This window comes from Vicia villosa, linkage group LG6 (genome assembly GCF_029867415.1).
Source record: "Vicia villosa cultivar HV-30 ecotype Madison, WI linkage group LG6, Vvil1.0, whole genome shotgun sequence".
NCBI classification, from domain to species: Eukaryota; Viridiplantae; Streptophyta; class Magnoliopsida; order Fabales; family Fabaceae; genus Vicia; species Vicia villosa.
The window spans coordinates 148,015,541-148,033,764 of record NC_081185.1 but is presented as its reverse complement, the minus strand read 5'-3'; the positions used below and the strand labels follow the sequence as shown (position 1 = coordinate 148,033,764).

At 29.8% G+C, this 18,224-nt stretch overlaps 1 protein-coding gene across 1 annotated transcript; it reads left to right on the top strand.

Moving 5' to 3' along the window:
* Positions 1-15,432: 15,432 nt before the first annotated feature.
* Positions 15,433-17,984, top strand: LOC131612698 (transcription factor MYB12-like). Its single transcript, XM_058884462.1, has 3 exons — positions 15,433-15,712; positions 15,811-15,940; positions 17,171-17,984. Exons 1-3 carry the CDS (start codon positions 15,580-15,582, stop codon positions 17,922-17,924), a joined length of 1,017 nt encoding a protein of 338 aa, XP_058740445.1. The 5' UTR covers positions 15,433-15,579; the 3' UTR covers positions 17,925-17,984.
* The last annotated feature ends 240 nt before the right edge of the window (positions 17,985-18,224 follow it).

Sequence of the window (18,224 nt, the reverse complement as noted above, 5' to 3'; positions counted from 1 at the left end):
AGCTCACGTATCACCTTTTTTCCTCCTATTTTCCGCTTCACTGCTACTCTTCTATTGCTCCCAATTGTTATGTTTCAGCTTTTCTAAAAACCTAGGTGTATACCTCACTTCTCCATTATTTTAATTTGGGCCTATAAAAATCACACGCATAGTAACTCACTTATTCACTTAGCCCACTTACTGAATTAATACACTATCTTATTACTCTATGTCTCAAATTCGGTCTAATCTTAATTACTCGAAAAATTCTCAAAACTTTAAATATTGCTCTAATAATTTTTCTAATACTAATAATATTAAAACTCTCGATTTGCTATTCCGAAATAATACCGACTAAATCGCTCAAAATACGCTAAAACTCAATAAATATCAAAATAATCCAAATTAAATAATAAATCGAAATGCTTAAGTATATGTTTAATTAAAAATTAACTACTAACAGTTGTCTCATTGACGACGGACTTGGATCCTCTCCTTCATTTTTCTCTCTTTCCCTCTCCATCCTCTCTATCTCTCTCTTAATCTCACTTTCACTCATCATTAAAAAATAAAAAATAATAAAGAGAGAGAATGAAATTAAGAGAGAGATAGAGAGGATGGTGAGGGAATGAGAGAAAAATGAAGGAGAGGATCCAAAGTGCATTGACGACAATATTATGCTTGAAATTACAATATACTAGCCAATTACCTGTGGAAAAGGTTTATTATAAAATTTTATTTTTATTTAAATTATTTTTAAAATATAGAATGAACAATATTTTAAATTTATTAAATAAATATAATATAAAATTAATTAATATAATTGAAATTATACAACATAAATAATTAAAAAATATACAATATAAATAATTGAAAGTTATTGCAAATTGACTTAGTAAAAAATTGTTTCCACTGAACAATTATAAGTTTAAATTTGGTTTTTTCTTCACCCACCTCCCTATGGGGGTCACCCCCAGCGAAAACCTCACTTTACCCTGCTTCGAAAATGCATTTCCGAAATATTTTTTTCTAAATTTTTCCAGATTTCGGAAGTGCACTTCCGAAAAAATCCCAAAAATTGGGATTTTGATTAATTCGGAGATGCATCTCTGAAAAAACAAAAAAAAATTAAAAATCTCCAAAATTAAAAATTAAAAATTTTGGGATATTAATTAATTCACATATCATAAATTTGATATAATTTATGAGTAATGAATAATAATAATTATATATTTTGATATAATTTATGAGTTATGAATAATAATTATTATATATTTCTATTATGATTCATATTTTAAAATTTAAAATAATTTTAATTAAAATAATTAAAATAATTTCATCTACAAAATGAGTTATAATTTTTTATTTATATATTTATAATAATTATTATATATTTATAAAAAAATTAAAAAAATGAGTGTTTTAATTTATATATTTATATAATAATAATAATTATTATATATTTATAAAATTATTATATATTTATATATTTATATATTTATATATTTATATAATAATTATTATATATTAATTATAAATATATTTATATATTTATATAATAATTAAAAAAATTAAAAAAATGAGTGTTTTAATTTATAATAATTATTATATATTTATATAATAATTATTATATATTTATATATTATATATTTATATATTTCACTTACAAAATTAATAATTATTATTATATATTTGTATATTTCTATTCTGATTCATAATTAAAAATGAGTTATAATTTTTTATTTAGTTTAAAAAAATTAAAAAAAGATTTTGTCTTAATTTTATTTAATGAATAAATTTTATATTTAATTATATATAATTCAAAATTTACTTATGAAATTAAAATGTTTTTGATTTATATAAGTTAGTAAAATAATTTTTAACTTTAAAATTGTTTAGGAAATTTTGATTCACTTTGATTTTATTGATTCACATTCATTTTATTGATTCACCTTGATTTTATACCTATTAATTGTATTGATTCACCTTGATTTTAATTTTTTAATAATTATTGAATTCTTTCGGAAGTGTATATCCGAAACATTCCAAGACCAATTTGGTCTTGGAATATTTCAGATATACATCTCCGAACACACCCCTCTCTAAAAACGGTGTTTTCGGAAATGCATTTCCGAAATAAGACAAATTTTGAAAAAAATATATTTCGGAAATGCATTTCCGAAGTTAGGGGTATTTTGAGTTTTTCATCGGAGGTGACCAAGAAAGTAGGGAGGTGGGTAAAGAAATTTCCTTAAATTTTGATGTTGATGTGAGAATCTCTTAAATAAAAATTTATTTTTTATTTTTATAGAAAGATTAACTTTAATATTTATTTAATTTTTATTATGAATAATATGTAACTTGTTTATTGTGTTACATATCAAAGAATTTTTTTCATTTATTTATTTGTGAAAAATATTTATCATGATTTCTTAAATATATTTATTAACGAAAAAAAATTGACCAGTATTTTTTTAATAATAATCGTTGACAAATATTTCTAAAACATACCAATAATTTTGTGTTTTTTTCATAGTTTAGTCGCAAATATGTGTCTTATTTACAATATGTTGCAATGCTCTCTTTAATGATTTATTTCCTAAAAACCAATCTGACAAAATTGAAGTGATAAAAAGATATTTTAAAATTATTTATTGTATTTAAATATTAGTTAAGAAAATAATAATTTAGTTTGTGCTTTTAGTTTGAATATTATTTAATTGTGATTTTAGTTTGAATACTATTTAAATGTGATTTTAGTTCGTATGAATTTCATTTGAATATTACTCTTCAAAATATCTAAAAAGTAATCAATATGACAAAAAGAAGAATCTAATGTATTAATGTTTTAATAAGTATACAATATGAAAACTAAATCATAATCTTTAAGGTTGTAGGATCAATCTCTCATTTGTTGAAAATTTTATCTCTCATTAATTTAAAATTTTATTTACATCATTGATAACTAACTCCAATAAAAATTGAAAATTTTCAGATTTTTCTCATACACTAGAAAGCAAATTTGATATAACTGTATAGTTAGTATATTATAATTATTTTTAATTTTGTTTCGATGATATTACAAAAAAATAATTTTAATTTTAATTCATTTTTTAATTCATAATAAAACTTTAAGGTTCAGGGTTCAAATCCCATCCATCTAACATTTTTTTTATAATTTTAATATATATTAATTCTTTTAGTTTTAATAATGATATAAGTTTAATGAGTGAGTAAACATAAGAAAGCAAAATTATAGTTAAGTATATTTAGTAAGTAGGTTATAGTTGTTCTCATTTTAATTTTTGATATTAAAATAGTGAATGCTATAGTATCCTAAATTTGGTTGGATATTTGTAGTTAAGTATAATTAGGAAGTGGATTATAGTTGTTCTCATTTTAGTTTTTGATATTAAAATAGTGAATACTATTGTATCCTAAATTTGGTTGGATATAAACATATATCATCCACCCACTATTTTTAGATTAATTAATGACAAATATTTATTGTGTATTTTTTTTAATAAATTATACACAACCAAGTGAATTTTACCCGTATAAAGTGGCATTTATATTTTCAATTGGGGAAATGATATGTCTTGTGTTGTGAAAAACGATATCAAGAACAAAATATAATAGGGATTTAGGGGAGAAAAGAAGAACACAGGAATTGGTTATAACTGCTATTCTTTTACTTTCTCTTAAAACAAGATTACAAGTTTACAAGAATAACAAATAACCTCTCTCACCATAAATTAGGATTTGCAGCTTAGCAATGATGAGAGACTAGTATGCTATTTATAATAAAACTTAACATACTAACTAATGGGCTTTTTCCACAAGGCTCATTACACAAGCCAACTTAATAAACAAGCTAACTTAACAAATTAGGGTTTAAACACTAAAACCTAATTTAACATGCTAACAATCCTAGCATCTTCAACACAAGCATGTGAACAACCTTCGACTTCATGCTTAATCCTGTCGAACCAAGAAGCTACCCTTCGACCATACTAGAGTTCGATCCAATATCTCACAAATCTCCACCTTGGACCTAACTCTACAACGTCAAGGAACAAACTAGCTTTCTTCATGCAGCTTTATCAATTGCATACAGTGGAAAAACTTGCAACTCGGAAATGTCTTGGTGATCATATCAGCAGCATTGTCTTCAGTCAAAACCTTCAGCACTTAGACTTCTCCACGCTCGATTACTACTCTGACGAAATGCAGCCTCACATCAATGTGCTTAGTTCGCTCATGATAGGCTGAATTCTTCGATAGGTGTATTGCACTCTGACTATCACATTTAACAGTGATACCTCGACCTTGAAGTTTTAGCTCCTTCGCAAAACCTTCAAGCCACAATGCTTCTTTCACAGCTTCAGTTAGGGCAATATACTCCGCTTCAGTGGTTGATAGAGCAAAAACCTTCTGAAGTGTTGCTTTCCAACTAATTGCAGTGCCAAACATAGTGAAAACATATCCAGAAATAGATTTTCTAGAATCCATACAACCTGCATAATCAGAGTCGACATATCCTTCAATTTCTGCTTTACTATCTTCACCCAAGGCTCCACCATAAATTAGGACTCTGTTCAGAGACCCATTTATGTACCTTAAAATCCACTTCAATGCTTGCCAGTGAGCCTTTCCAGGGTTCGCCATGTACCTGCTTACAAGACATACTGCATATGTTATGTCGGGTCTAGTACAGACCATAGCATACATCAAAGAACCAACTATATTAGCATATGGGATGCTATTCACATAGGCTCTTTCGACATCAGTATTGGGACACTGATCAATACTCAACTTGAATTGAGGGTCTGTTGGAGTCACAACTGGCTTCGAATTCGACATACCAAACTTTTCGAGAATCTTCCGTAGATATGCCTCTTGAGATAAGCATAACTTTGACTTCTTTCTATCTCTTCGAATGTCAATTCCAAGAATCCTGGAAGCAGCTCCCAGATCCTTCGTATCGAACTCTTTATTGAGTTCAACCTTCACCCTCATCACATCTTTGACATTGTTGCTTGCTATGAGAATATCATCCACCTAAAGCAACAAAATAACAAATGAATTACCAGGTCGAAATCGAAAGTAAACACAGTGGTCGAACTGACTTCTAATGAAACTTATGCGTGCCATGAACTTGTCGAATCTCCTATTCCACTGTCGAGGAGATTGTTTCAGCCCATATAAAGATCTCTTCAGTTTTCACACATATTTTTCCTTCCCCTTTTTGACATACCCTTCAGGTTGCCTCATCAGGATTGTTTCATCTAGATCACCATACAAGAACGCAGTCTTCACATCCATCTGTTCCAGTTCAAGGTCGAACTGTGCCACCATGGCAAGCAACATTCGAATGGACCTATGCTTCACAACAGGAGAAAACACATCATTGAAGTCGACACCTTCTTTCTGAGTGAAACCCCTTGCAACTAACCTTGCCTTGTATCTTTTCGACGTCACTCCTTCGATTCCTTCCTTAACTTTGAAAATCCATTTACAACTGACTAACCTTGCCCCAGCAGGTTTCTTGATCAGTTCCCAGGTATGATTATCATGAAGAGATTTCATCTCATCATCCATGGCCTTCAGCCATTCAGTCTTATTTCGACTCCTCATAACTTCCTTGTAGTCTCTAGGTTCTTCGTTTAGAACCTCACTTGCAGAGATTAAGGCATAAGCTATAAGATCTGCATATCCAAGTCTCTGAAGTGGCTTGATGGCTCTTCTCGACCTATCTCTTGACAATAGGTAGTCATCGACAGTTTCCTCAATTTCCTCAGCATTTTCTGCTTCTTCTTCGACTTCATCAGGGATATGCAATTCAGCATCAACATGCTCCACCTCAACAGGAATCTCTACCTGTTCTAGCTCTTCTGCACTTCGACCATCATTATTAGTTTTCTTGAAAGCCATTTCAGCTTCATTGAAAACTACATCTCGACTGGTGATACACCTCCTGTGACTTGGCTCTTGGCATCCTTCAGGGTATCCCATGAACATGCATTTCAGAGCTCTAGGTTCGACCTTGTCTTGCCTAATGTGAGCATAGGTTACACAGCCAAATACGCTCAGTTTGTCGAGATTTGGTGGATGTCCCGACCAAACTTCTTCAGGTGTCTTCATATCTAACGCTGTCGAAGGACATCTGTTTATCAGATATGTTGCTGTCAAAATAGCCTCAGCCCAGAACACCTTCTTTAACCCCGCACTAGTCATCATGCATCTGACTCTCTCCAAAATAGTTCGATTAAACCTTTCAGCCAAACCATTTTGTTGTGGAGTACCTGCAGTAGTTATGTGCCTTGGAATACCAGAGTCAGCACAAAAACTGTCGAACGCTTCATTGCAAAATTCAAGGCCATTATCGGTTCTCAACCTCTTGACCTTCCTGCCAGACTGATTTTCGACTAGAGTCTTCCAACTTTTGAAATTCTCAAAAGTTTCATCCTTAGTCTTCTGGATGAATACCCATAATTTTTTGGAATAATCATCTACTATGGATAGGAAATACCTCTCCCCAAAATGTGATGCACACCTTGCAGGTCCCCAAAGATCAACATGGATGTAGTCAAGGGATCCATGTGTTCTTTGTTTGCCTTTGTTGAACTTCACTCTGCAAGATTTTCCAAGTACACAGGGTTCACAAAACTTTAGCTTTTTGACTTTGTCTCCACCAAGCAGATTTTGTTTCCCTAATTCGACCAGACCCCTTTCACTGACATGACCCAATCTTATGTGCCAGATTTCTGTCTTCGACAATGGTTTCGTGGATGCAACATTTGTCGAACCACTTACAACTTCAGCCTCAAGGGTATACAAGCCTTGTTTCTTCACGCCTCTCAGGACTTCCTTCGACCCCTTCATGACTTTTAAGATACTTTTCTCTCCTTGGAAAACATATCCTTTCTTGTCGAATTCACCAAGAGAAAGCAGATTTCTCTTCAAATCAGGAACATACCTGACTTCAGTCAACAACCTTATTGACTCATCATGGAGCTTGAACCTCACAGATCCAACACCTGCAATCTTGCAAGCCTTGTTATTTCCCAGCAATACTGATCCACCATCTTGATCAAATAATTCCTCGAACAAGTCTTTGTTTGGAGTCATGTGCCAAGTGCAGCCTGAATCCATAATCCACTCCTTCCTAGAGTCACTGCTTGAAACCACAAGAACGTCAGATGATTCGAAATCATCTTGAACAATGGCAGCGTTGCCATTATCCTTACCTCCACGATCTTTCAGGCGTTCAGGGCACACCTTTCTTGTGTGACCTTCCTTCTTACAATGATAGCATCGAATGCCAGATGCTTCGCCACTGTAGGACTTCGACTGGTTTTTTCCCTTCTTCTTGTCAAACTTACCATCCTTCCGTAAGAGTTTTCCTTTAACGGCCAAACCTTCACCAATAGTCGAAGGTTTATGCTCCTTTCGTTCGTTCAGGTCCTTTTAATATAGGGCTGATTGAACTTCTTCAAAGGTCAGGGACTCCCTTCCATACAAGAGAGTTTCTTTGAAGTGAGCATGTGATCGAGGCAAAGCGCACAATAGTAACAACGCTTGATCTTCATCATCGATCTTCACATCAATATTTTCAAGATCAAGAATCAGCTTGTTGAACATATCCAAATGCTCAGCCAATACTTTGTCTTTAATCATCTTGAATGAATACAAAGCTTGCTTTAGGTAGAGTCGATTTACCAGCGATTTGGTCATATACAAACTTTCAAGTTTCGCCCATAACCCTGATGTCGTCGTCTCCTTTGATACATGTCGTAGAACCTTATCACCAAGGCTCAACAGAATTGCGTTGTGTGCTTTCTCGATCATAGTTGTCTTCTCCGCTGCCGTTAATGCAACATTCATGGCTGCCTCTCTCTTCAACGCTTCCAAACAACCCTGCTGAACCAGTAGGGCTTTCATCTTCAAGCGCCACAGACCGAAATCATTCACTCCGATGAACTTTTCAATCTCATACTTCGTTGAAGGCATCTTCTCCACGCTCACCGCACCAATTTGTTGTGAAAAACGAAGTCAAGAACAAAATATAATAGGGATTTAGGGGAGAAAAGAAGAATACAAGAATTGGTTATAACTACTATTCTTTTACTTTCTCTTAAAACAAGATTACAAGTTTACAAGATTAACAAATAACCTCTCTCACCCTAAATTAGGATTTGCAGCTTAGCAATGATGAGAGACTAATATGCTATTTATAATAAAACCTAACATACTAACTAATGGGCTTTTTCCACAAGGCCCATTACACAAGCTAACTTAATAAACAAGCTAACTTAACAAATTAGGGTTTAAACACTAAAACCTAATTTAACATGCTAACAAACCTAGCATCTTCGACACAAGCATGTGAACAACCTTCGACTTCATGCTTAATCCTGTCGAACCAAGAAGCTACCCTTCGACCATACTAGAGTTCGATCCAATATCTCACATCTTGGATGAAATCTTAGTATAATATACTATTATTATTATTATTATTATTATTATTATTATTATTATTATTATTATTATTATTATTATTATTATTATTATTATTATTATTTTATTTTAAAATAATTAAATTTCTCTTGTTTAGAAAAACATTAATATTAAATGCTAAAAACATATAATTAATCGGTTATAATGTTTTAAAAAATATTAAATTTTAATTATGATGCAAAGATATTTTTTTCTAATTATATATACTTTTTTATCATTAAATAAATTTGAAAAAATCTACTTAAAAAATATTATAAAATTAGTTTTTAGCAACAAAATTTATAATATTATTAATTTTTAAATAAAGGAAATTATAATATTATTAAATTAGTTTAACATAATATTTAGAAAGAATTTAATTAATTTTTAAATATGGAGAAAAATATTAATTTTTAAATGTTATTAAGAAATTATAATATTATAAAATTAGTTTAACATAATATTAAAAAAATTAAATGTATATATATATATATATATATATTAAACAAACTAAAAAGAAGTAAAATTAAAAGAAATTTTGAATATTATAAAAAATAATAAGATAAATAGTATTTTAGTGCATAAATATTTATATGTACATAATTACATATTTAGCCTAAAAAAAGTAACACGTGTTATTTTTCAAAGAATATGGAAATTTTTTATTGACCCCCTAACCTTCTTGGTCACCCGCGGCGAAATTCCTAGAATGCCCCTATATTTCGGAAATGCATCTCTGAAATCATTTCTTTTTGAAAAAAAGTTGACTTCGGAAGTGCACTTCCGAAAACACCAAAAAAAAGGTGTTTTCGGAGATGTATCTCCGAAAACACAAAAAAAAAGTGTTTTCGGAGATGCATTTCTGAAATCCCTTTTTTTTAGAGAGGGTGTCTTCGGAGATGCATATCCGAAATATTCCAATTTTTGGTGTTAGAATGTTTCGGATATGCATTTCCGAAAAAATTCAATAATTATTAAAAATTAAAATAAAGGAGAATCAACTCTAAGAAGGCTTCCAATTCGGACATCAACAATTTCAACTTCCTGAAAAAGTTCGACATCAATTTGAATCCTAGGAGGCAGTTATCTACTTTGGAAATCTACTGGTCCCCTCCTCTTGATGGGTGGATTAAATGCAACACCGATGGTGTTGCTGTTGGCAACCCGAGTGTGGCTGCGTATGGTGGCATCTTCCGGAACCATATGGCGGAGCATGTCCTGAGTTACTGTGACTTTGTTCGCCTTGAGTCTTCGAAGAATGTTGAGTTTTTGGCTGCCTTAAAGGCCATTGAGCTAGCCAAGCAACATAACTTCTCAAAATTGTGGATAGAAACTGATTGTACTTTTGTTGTTAATGTTTTCAAAAATCATGACTTGGTGCCTTGGAAATTCCGATCTCGTTGGCTCTTGTGCTAGAACTACACGCTCAGTATGGATTTTGTGATCACTCACCATTATAGAGAGGCCAATTTTTGTGCGGACTCTTTGGCTACCCTTTGTTTAAAAAGCAAGAATTTTACTTTGTTTCATTTTGTTCATGAGAATATCAAGAGATATTACTTATTGGACAAGGAAGGTACTCCTAGGCATAGAATTTGTCATTAAGGGGTTTTTGGTTTGGTCCCCCCTTGTGCTTTGTAATCTCTTTTTATTTTAATGATATCTTCCTTTGTTTAAAAAAAATATATATATACAATTAATAGTATAATTAATTGTATTAATTAAAAGATATAATAATTATTAATATCTCTTTTTAAATTAAAATATTTTGTAGTTATTATTTATAATTAAATTTTTTCAACAATTTTTTATGCACATTTTGAAAACTATCTATTACTTTATTTAGAAATAAATTATTTAAATAGAATAAATTTTAATTTTAATAAAATTAAAAAAATGAGAATATTTTAAAAAATGTAAATATATTATAGTAAATATTTTAGAATAGTAAATGTAAATGTAAATAGTACCGGTGACGTTAAGTGAATAGTAAATATTAAATGTAAATATTTTAGTAGTGTTATTTATAATTAAAAAAATAATTAAATTCATTTTTTTAAAAGTAGACTTATGTGTCATTTATTTATTTATTTGACATTATCTGAAATTGATTATTCATATGAGAGAAAAATAATGTTTTGTTAATATATATAATTGATTAGATAGATATAAAAGGAATTATTGGTCATATGAAAAAAGAAATATTTTATTAAGCTTGATCCCTCCTCTATTGATTAACATCCCAAAAATTTTAATATTTTGGGATTTTGATTAATTCGGATATGCATATCCGAATTAATCAAAATTCTAAATTTTTTTGTGTTTTCGGAGATGCATCTCCGCATTAATCAAAATCCCACTTTTTTCGGAGACGCATTTCCGAAATCTGGAAAAATCTAAAAAAAAAACTTCGGAGATACATCTCCGAAGCAGGGGTAAATTTGAGTTTTCGCTGGGGGTCACCCCCATAGGGGGTTCAATAAAGAAATTCTCAAGATTAAAGCTATATATAAGGGTGATTTTGTATTTAGGATAGAAGTTAATTCTCTTGAGTTTATAGAGTGATTTCGCTTGGGATGTAAATGGATATTTATGAAGACGGATAATATAATATTCGTGTCCGTCCCGATGGATAAATATGATATCCATATCCGCCCCATATCCGAGCGGATATCCGCCAAATGAGTAATACACAGGTTTTAAGATATCTGCGGATATTTACTGATATCCATGAATAACACTATTCTTCTAAGATTATGTTTTGAAAAAAATATTTTTTAGTTTCTTATAATGATACAAGACGTTATTATCATATAACATCCATACAAATCTCTCTCATTTTAACAACAAAATTTTATCAAATTAATTTTCTTCATTCTTACCAAAGCATAATATCCCACACATTTCATTTTTAACAAAAAAAAGTGTGATATTGTGATTGTGAGTTATGATGGAAGAGTAGACGACGGAGGAGTAGAAAGGATGACATTAGTTTGACGGGAAAAGAACGGTATTGGTTGGCTGGACGATGAAACTGTTGAAGTGAGGTATGAAGTATAGAAGAAATTTAAATATGAAATGACCAATAAGATTTGTATAGAATATAAATGTTTTCTGAAGATGAACAGATAGAGTATATTGAACTAATAATATTAACGAATATGGATATCCGCAGACACGGTAACATTAAACCCGTATCCATATCCATTAATAAACGGGTATTTAAATATCCATTTATTTTATCCGTGGATATCTATTAAACTACCCGCCCCGTACCCGTGACGGATTTTATCCATGAATATCTGCGGGTATGGATATTTTTGCCATCCCTACTTATGTGCTTATGGAGATGTCACGTGTGTAATAATAAGCCAAAACATTATTTCACTACTACAAATAATATGTTTCACTTTGAATGCGAAATTCATTTAACCTCGACTATATAAGTAAGGTAACGAATGACGTCATGAAATTGTCACTTTACCCTCGATTAATACAAAATTAAGGGATTAAGTTGTCTGCATATGGGTTCGAACCTCATCATCTGCATTTTAATTATTTTCAAAAGTAACGCATCATACCTCTCGGTTCATCAATAAAACCGAGGGTAAGATATATTGTTTTTTTAAACACGTTATATTATTAACACAAAATATTAATAAATTAGTTTGTTTACTAACTACATTGTTTACTCCGAATATTACATTTTTTACATAGAATATTAAAGTGAACATTAATTTTCCTAAAGATCTAGATTTTAGATCTTCGAATCATAGAATTTTGGGGAAGAGAAAATATTGGGTGCAAGATATTTTCAATTGTTTTTGTATGCATTTGTTTTTGAAATAAAATAAAAAAGGGTTAGATAAATAAATGATTTTATGCTCAAATAAATATATAAGAACACAAACCTTACCCAAACAAGGGTTTAGTCAGAGGGTCGGCCAAATTAACCTATGATTTCACATAATCTATGGAAATTATTCTATCTTTCAACAGTTGTTTTACCACATTGTATCTTAATCGAACATGTCAATTCTTTCTATTGAACATCTTGTTCTTAGCAATTGCAATTGCGGATTGGTTATCACAATGTATTGACACTGATGGAGTGGGTTTTATTCCTAATGGAATGTCTGCTAAAAAGTTTCTCGACCACTCAACTTCACTGTTAGCCATCTCCAGAGCTACGAACTCTGATTCCTTTGCCGATCTTGCAATAATAGATTGCTTGGCTCATTTCCAAGTAACTGCACCACCACCAAGTGTGAATATATAACCACTAGTGGATTTTGTCTCGTCTGAATCCGAGATCCAATTAGCATCGTCGTAACCTTCCAAGACAGCGGGAAATGCGTTATACTTGATACCATAATTCATGGTACATCTCAAATATTTCATAATTCTTGCAAGCGCTACCCAATGATGCTCATTGGGGCTATGAGTATACATACTCAATCTGGTCACAACATAAGCTATATCTGGTCTAGAAAAGTTCATTAAATGTAGCAAACTTTCAATAATTTGAACATACTCAGATTAAGAAACATGATCTCCTTCATTCTTCTTTAATTGAGAGTTAGAATCAAGGGTTACTCACAAATTTAACATCATAATGACCAAACTTTTTAAGAAATTTTTCAACATAATATTATTGGGATAGGGTGATACTATCTTCCTTCCTTATGATTTTAACACCTAAAATAATACTTGCTTCTCCCATATATTTCATGTTAAATTTTGTTTAGAGAAAACTCTTAGTTTCAATAACTATATCAATGCATGTGCCAAAAATAAGCATGTCATCCACATACAAGGATATAATAACACATTCGTCATTCAAAGTTTTTGCAGACACACATTTATCAACATCAAAAGATGAAAATCCATCAGTAATTAAAGTTTTAGCAAATTTCTCACGCCATTGTTCAGGAGCCTGTTTTAAACCATACAAGAATTTGAGAAGTTTACAAACTTTGTTTTCTTGACCCTTAACCTCACAACCTTCGGGTTGAGTCATATAAATTTCTTGTTCTAAGTCATCAATTACAAAAGCAATTTTGACATCCATTTGATGAATCACTAATTTTTGAATGGAAGCTAAAGCAATCAAAACACGAATAGAAGAAATTCTAGCGATAGGAGCAAAAGTATCAAAATAATCAATGTTTTCCTTTTAGGTAAAGCCTTTTGCAACAAGTCTTGCTTTGTATTTATCAATAGAACCATCAGGGTGAAATTTTCTTTTGAAGATCCATTTGCATCCAATAGGTTTTGCTCTTGGTGGTAAATCAACTAGAGTCCAAATATGACTTTTAGTCATACAATGTATTCCAGTTTTGATAGCTTCAATTATGACACCAGTAATACAATAGGAATTTCCAATAGGTTTTGCTCTTGGTGGTAAATCAACTAGAGTCCAAATATGACTTTTAGTGATACAATCTATTTCAGTTTTGATAGCTTTAAGTATGACACCAGTAATACAATAGGAATTTCTAAGTATTACTTATATAACTTTAGAGAGAGAGATATAATTATACTCGAAGAGTTATACCACAAGTTACATGCGCTCAATAACTTCAGTTTGAATAAATATTTTTTAAAACCAACTGTTGAAATGAAACATACTTTCATATACATATATATACAGTTTGAGATTAATCTATAACGATTTACTATATCATTAAATTACATCAAAATTAACGTTATATGAAAGTTCATTTGACGTTAATCTTGAGATATCTTGATGGTATAGAAAATTATTATAAATTGATCTCAAACTTTATAGGTATGATCTATATGATAGAATGTTTCAATCAGACAGTTGATTTTAAATTTTTTTTATCCGATGTAAAGTTATAAGCGGGTGTAACTCATGATGTAACTCTTCGGATGTAATTTGATCATTCCTTTTATATATATATATATATATATATATATATATATATATATATATATATATAGAGAGAGAGAGAGAGAGAGAGAGAGAGAGAGAGAGAGAGAGAGAGAGAGAGAGAGAGAGAGAGAGAGAGGAGGGTTATATTTACTCCAAGAGTAAGTTATCAACACTTACTCCCCATCTTGATCATTAATTCTTCTCAATCTAATGGTTAAAATTAATGAGTGTTAGTTTTCTCTCTCCATATTTAATTACTCATTAATTTTAACCATTAGATTGAAAAGAATAAATGGTCAAGATGTGGAGTAAGTTTTGATAACTTACTCTTGGAGTAAATATATCCCTCCTCATATATATATATATATATATATATATATATATATATATATATATATATATATATATATATATATATATATATATATATATATATATATATATATATATATATATATATATATATGAGGATGGTTATATTTACTCCAAGAGTAAGTTATCAAAACTTACTCTATATCTTAACCATTAATTACTTTCAATCTAATGGTTAACAATAATAAGTAATTAAATGTGGAGAGAGAAAACTATTACTTATTATTTTTAACCATTAGATTGAAAAGAATTAATGGTCAAGATGTGGAGTAAGTTATAATAACTTACGCTTGGAGTAAATATATCCCTCCTATATATATATATATATATATATATATATATATATATATATATATATATATATATATATATATATATATATATATATTATTACATTAATTTATATTTGATAAATTAAAAAAAATTATTAAACATGTTTTTTATGGACTTGAATTTAAAATTTAAAATAAATGGTAATTGCGTATAGGTTATATCCGTGAAGAGAGTCTTGATTTCTAAACGGTGAGAGAGGCAACACCTTATAGTCAACGTGGCTAAATCTATCACCACTGATACATCTACATCATAATAATCACTAGCCCCAACCCTCTCTATTTAATACCTATATCTCTCCCTATATATAAATTACTAGTATTTTCCATCTTTTATTACCTATTAAACTTTTCTGCCACCACTCAGCACAAAATTGCAGACACTCTTTATAGCATCTAATTTCAGTCATTCAACCATCTATCTCATTTTGCATTATATATTATATATATTTGCATCAAAAATATATATAGTGCAGAAATTACATTTGTATCTTAGATATGGGAAGAGCACCTTGTTGTGAGAAAGTGGGTTTGAAGAGAGGAAGATGGACTGAAGAGGAAGATGAAATTTTGACTCAATATATTAAAGCCAATGGAGAAGGTTCTTGGAGGTCACTACCTAAAAATGCAGGTTTTTAATTTTTTTAATTCCTTTCAAAATACTACTATTAATATTTTTTCTTTCTTTTTTTATAAATAAAAATGACATTTTATTTTTGGGTTTTGAAGGGTTGCTTAGATGTGGAAAAAGTTGTAGATTAAGATGGATAAACTATTTGAGAGATGATCTTAAAAGGGGAAATATTTCTACTGAAGAAGAAGCTCTTATTGTCAAGTTGCATGCTTCTTTTGGCAACAGGTAATTACCATCAACATTTTTTTAACACCATCAAAATATGATTTCATCATCAAAGAATTATTCTATGAGTTTTCATATGTTTGCAATGTATTTTCATGTCATTCTAAAAGGATGGTCTAATTTTTTGTTGACAAAAATATGAAAAATTTATCATATTGCTATATTTCTCTCTTTTTTTTCTTTTATACAATGCCATTTAAATATTTTATTTTGCAGGTTAATTGTTTGATCTCCTATATACAATTTTACTACAATTTATTTTACAACTTTTATATATTTGAGCAAATGTGTATTTTGTTTCTATAGTATTCCTAATTGTCCCAACATTGTCAAGATATTTGCAAATTTAATTTCTTAATATAAATATATATAATCAATTTTTCTTATTAATCCTATAATTTTTTACTCTTTATAAATATTGCAGTTTTATTTTTAGTCCTTTATGGAGTTTTGCAACGGTTTTAGTTAGTTTATTTTAGTCCTTTATGGAGTTTTGCAACGGTTTTAGTTAGTTTTGGAAATATTTTTTTTTTTTTAAAACCGTTGCCTAAAAATAGAGAGACTAAAAATAAAAACTGCAATAGCACCAAAAATTTATAGCACCTCAAAAGACTTGAGAAGGATAATTTTTTTTTGTTAATAAAACTATAAGGATTTTCTTGAAAATATAATGTGCTGTATACATAAGATTTTCTTGAAATAGTTTTTTGAATAAAAATATAATGTGCTGTATTATATATAAGATTTTCTTGAAATATTTATCTTGAATGAAAACATAATGTACTATATTATATGTAAGATTTTCTTGATTATTTTTATCAATTATATTAATTTATTTTTTTAATAATATATCTATTTTTTTTATAATTTATAATAAATATTTTATAAAAATATCAATTAATTTACTCTGATATAAGACGTGACATGCAGATATTGAATAGCTCAATAGTTTTATTTAATATTTATTAAAGTTTGATGAGACAATGCATGGATCTCGTGTTTTGAATATAATATATTTTTGTCACAGTCGATTTAAAGTAATGTGTTCAGCATCTTGAACATTTTGAACAACGTTAAATATAATATTGACATGTCAAATAATGCTCTTTTGCCACTCTCACCAAATAAAATAAAATAAAAACTCTTTTGCCGCTAGGTTAGTTTGATATGCATTATTGAAATTTTACTTAACATTGAACTTGTTTTCATCATTTTTTTTTTTAACTTCAGGTGGTCTTTGATTGCAAGTCATTTGCCAGGAAGAACAGACAACGAGATTAAAAACTACTGGAACTCTCACTTAAGTAGAAAAGTTTACACTTTCCGAGGAACATCATCAACAACAAATTTCGATAATGTTAAAGAGATTCCATCACAAGGAATCTTAGTTAATACACCTCCCAAAAGAAGAGGTGGTAGAACTAGCAGGAAGGCCATGAAGAAAAATAAACACTATATCCAAAAAAAATTCGAAAGCCCAAATAAGCCTTCTAATGGCGAAGACAGCCCAAATGGGCTTCAGTTGCCATGCATTGACGGTAAAAATATTGAATATGGTCCTGACAACATGTTAGGACCAAATCCAAACCTAAATCCAAAGGTCATTAATGATAAAGAGTCGTTGAATTTTAATGATATTATTATAAACACATTCGAGGTGGAAAAAGAAAAAGAAAGTAATGATGATATGATTGTATATAATGAAAAAGTTAGGGACACAAGTACAGGTACTAACAAGATGGGAATACAAGACCATGAGAATAATAGTGTGACAAGTCGAAGTTCGAATGATTTAGGTTTGGAGGATAACTTGGATTGGGATAGTGTTATGCCTTTGTTGAATCAGAAAGCACAATCTTTGTCATGGGAACTAAGTGAAAACATGTTGACTTGGTTGTGGGATGATGATGAATGGGAAAAGGATTTTAACAAGTTTAGAGAGATTGATACTTGGAAGCAAAATGGTGTGTTTTCTTGGTTTTAATTTTGAAGCTAAGTTAATTTTATAAATTAATATCTTTTAGTGTTTAGGTCTTGGAATCTTTTTTGGATGTAAAAGAATAAATAAAAATAGAATACTAGTACCTTTCTATTGTACACAAAATAGTACTTTCTAAGTGAGTCAATCGTTACTATATATACATGTCTGTCTATATTTTTTTCCTACAAAATAGTACTATTTCTTTTTTCTTTCTTCCTACTAAAACAAAATTAAATTTACTGAAGTCATGAAATGAAATGAGAAAGTCACCAAGTTTAAGGAAATATACCTACCAAATTTAAG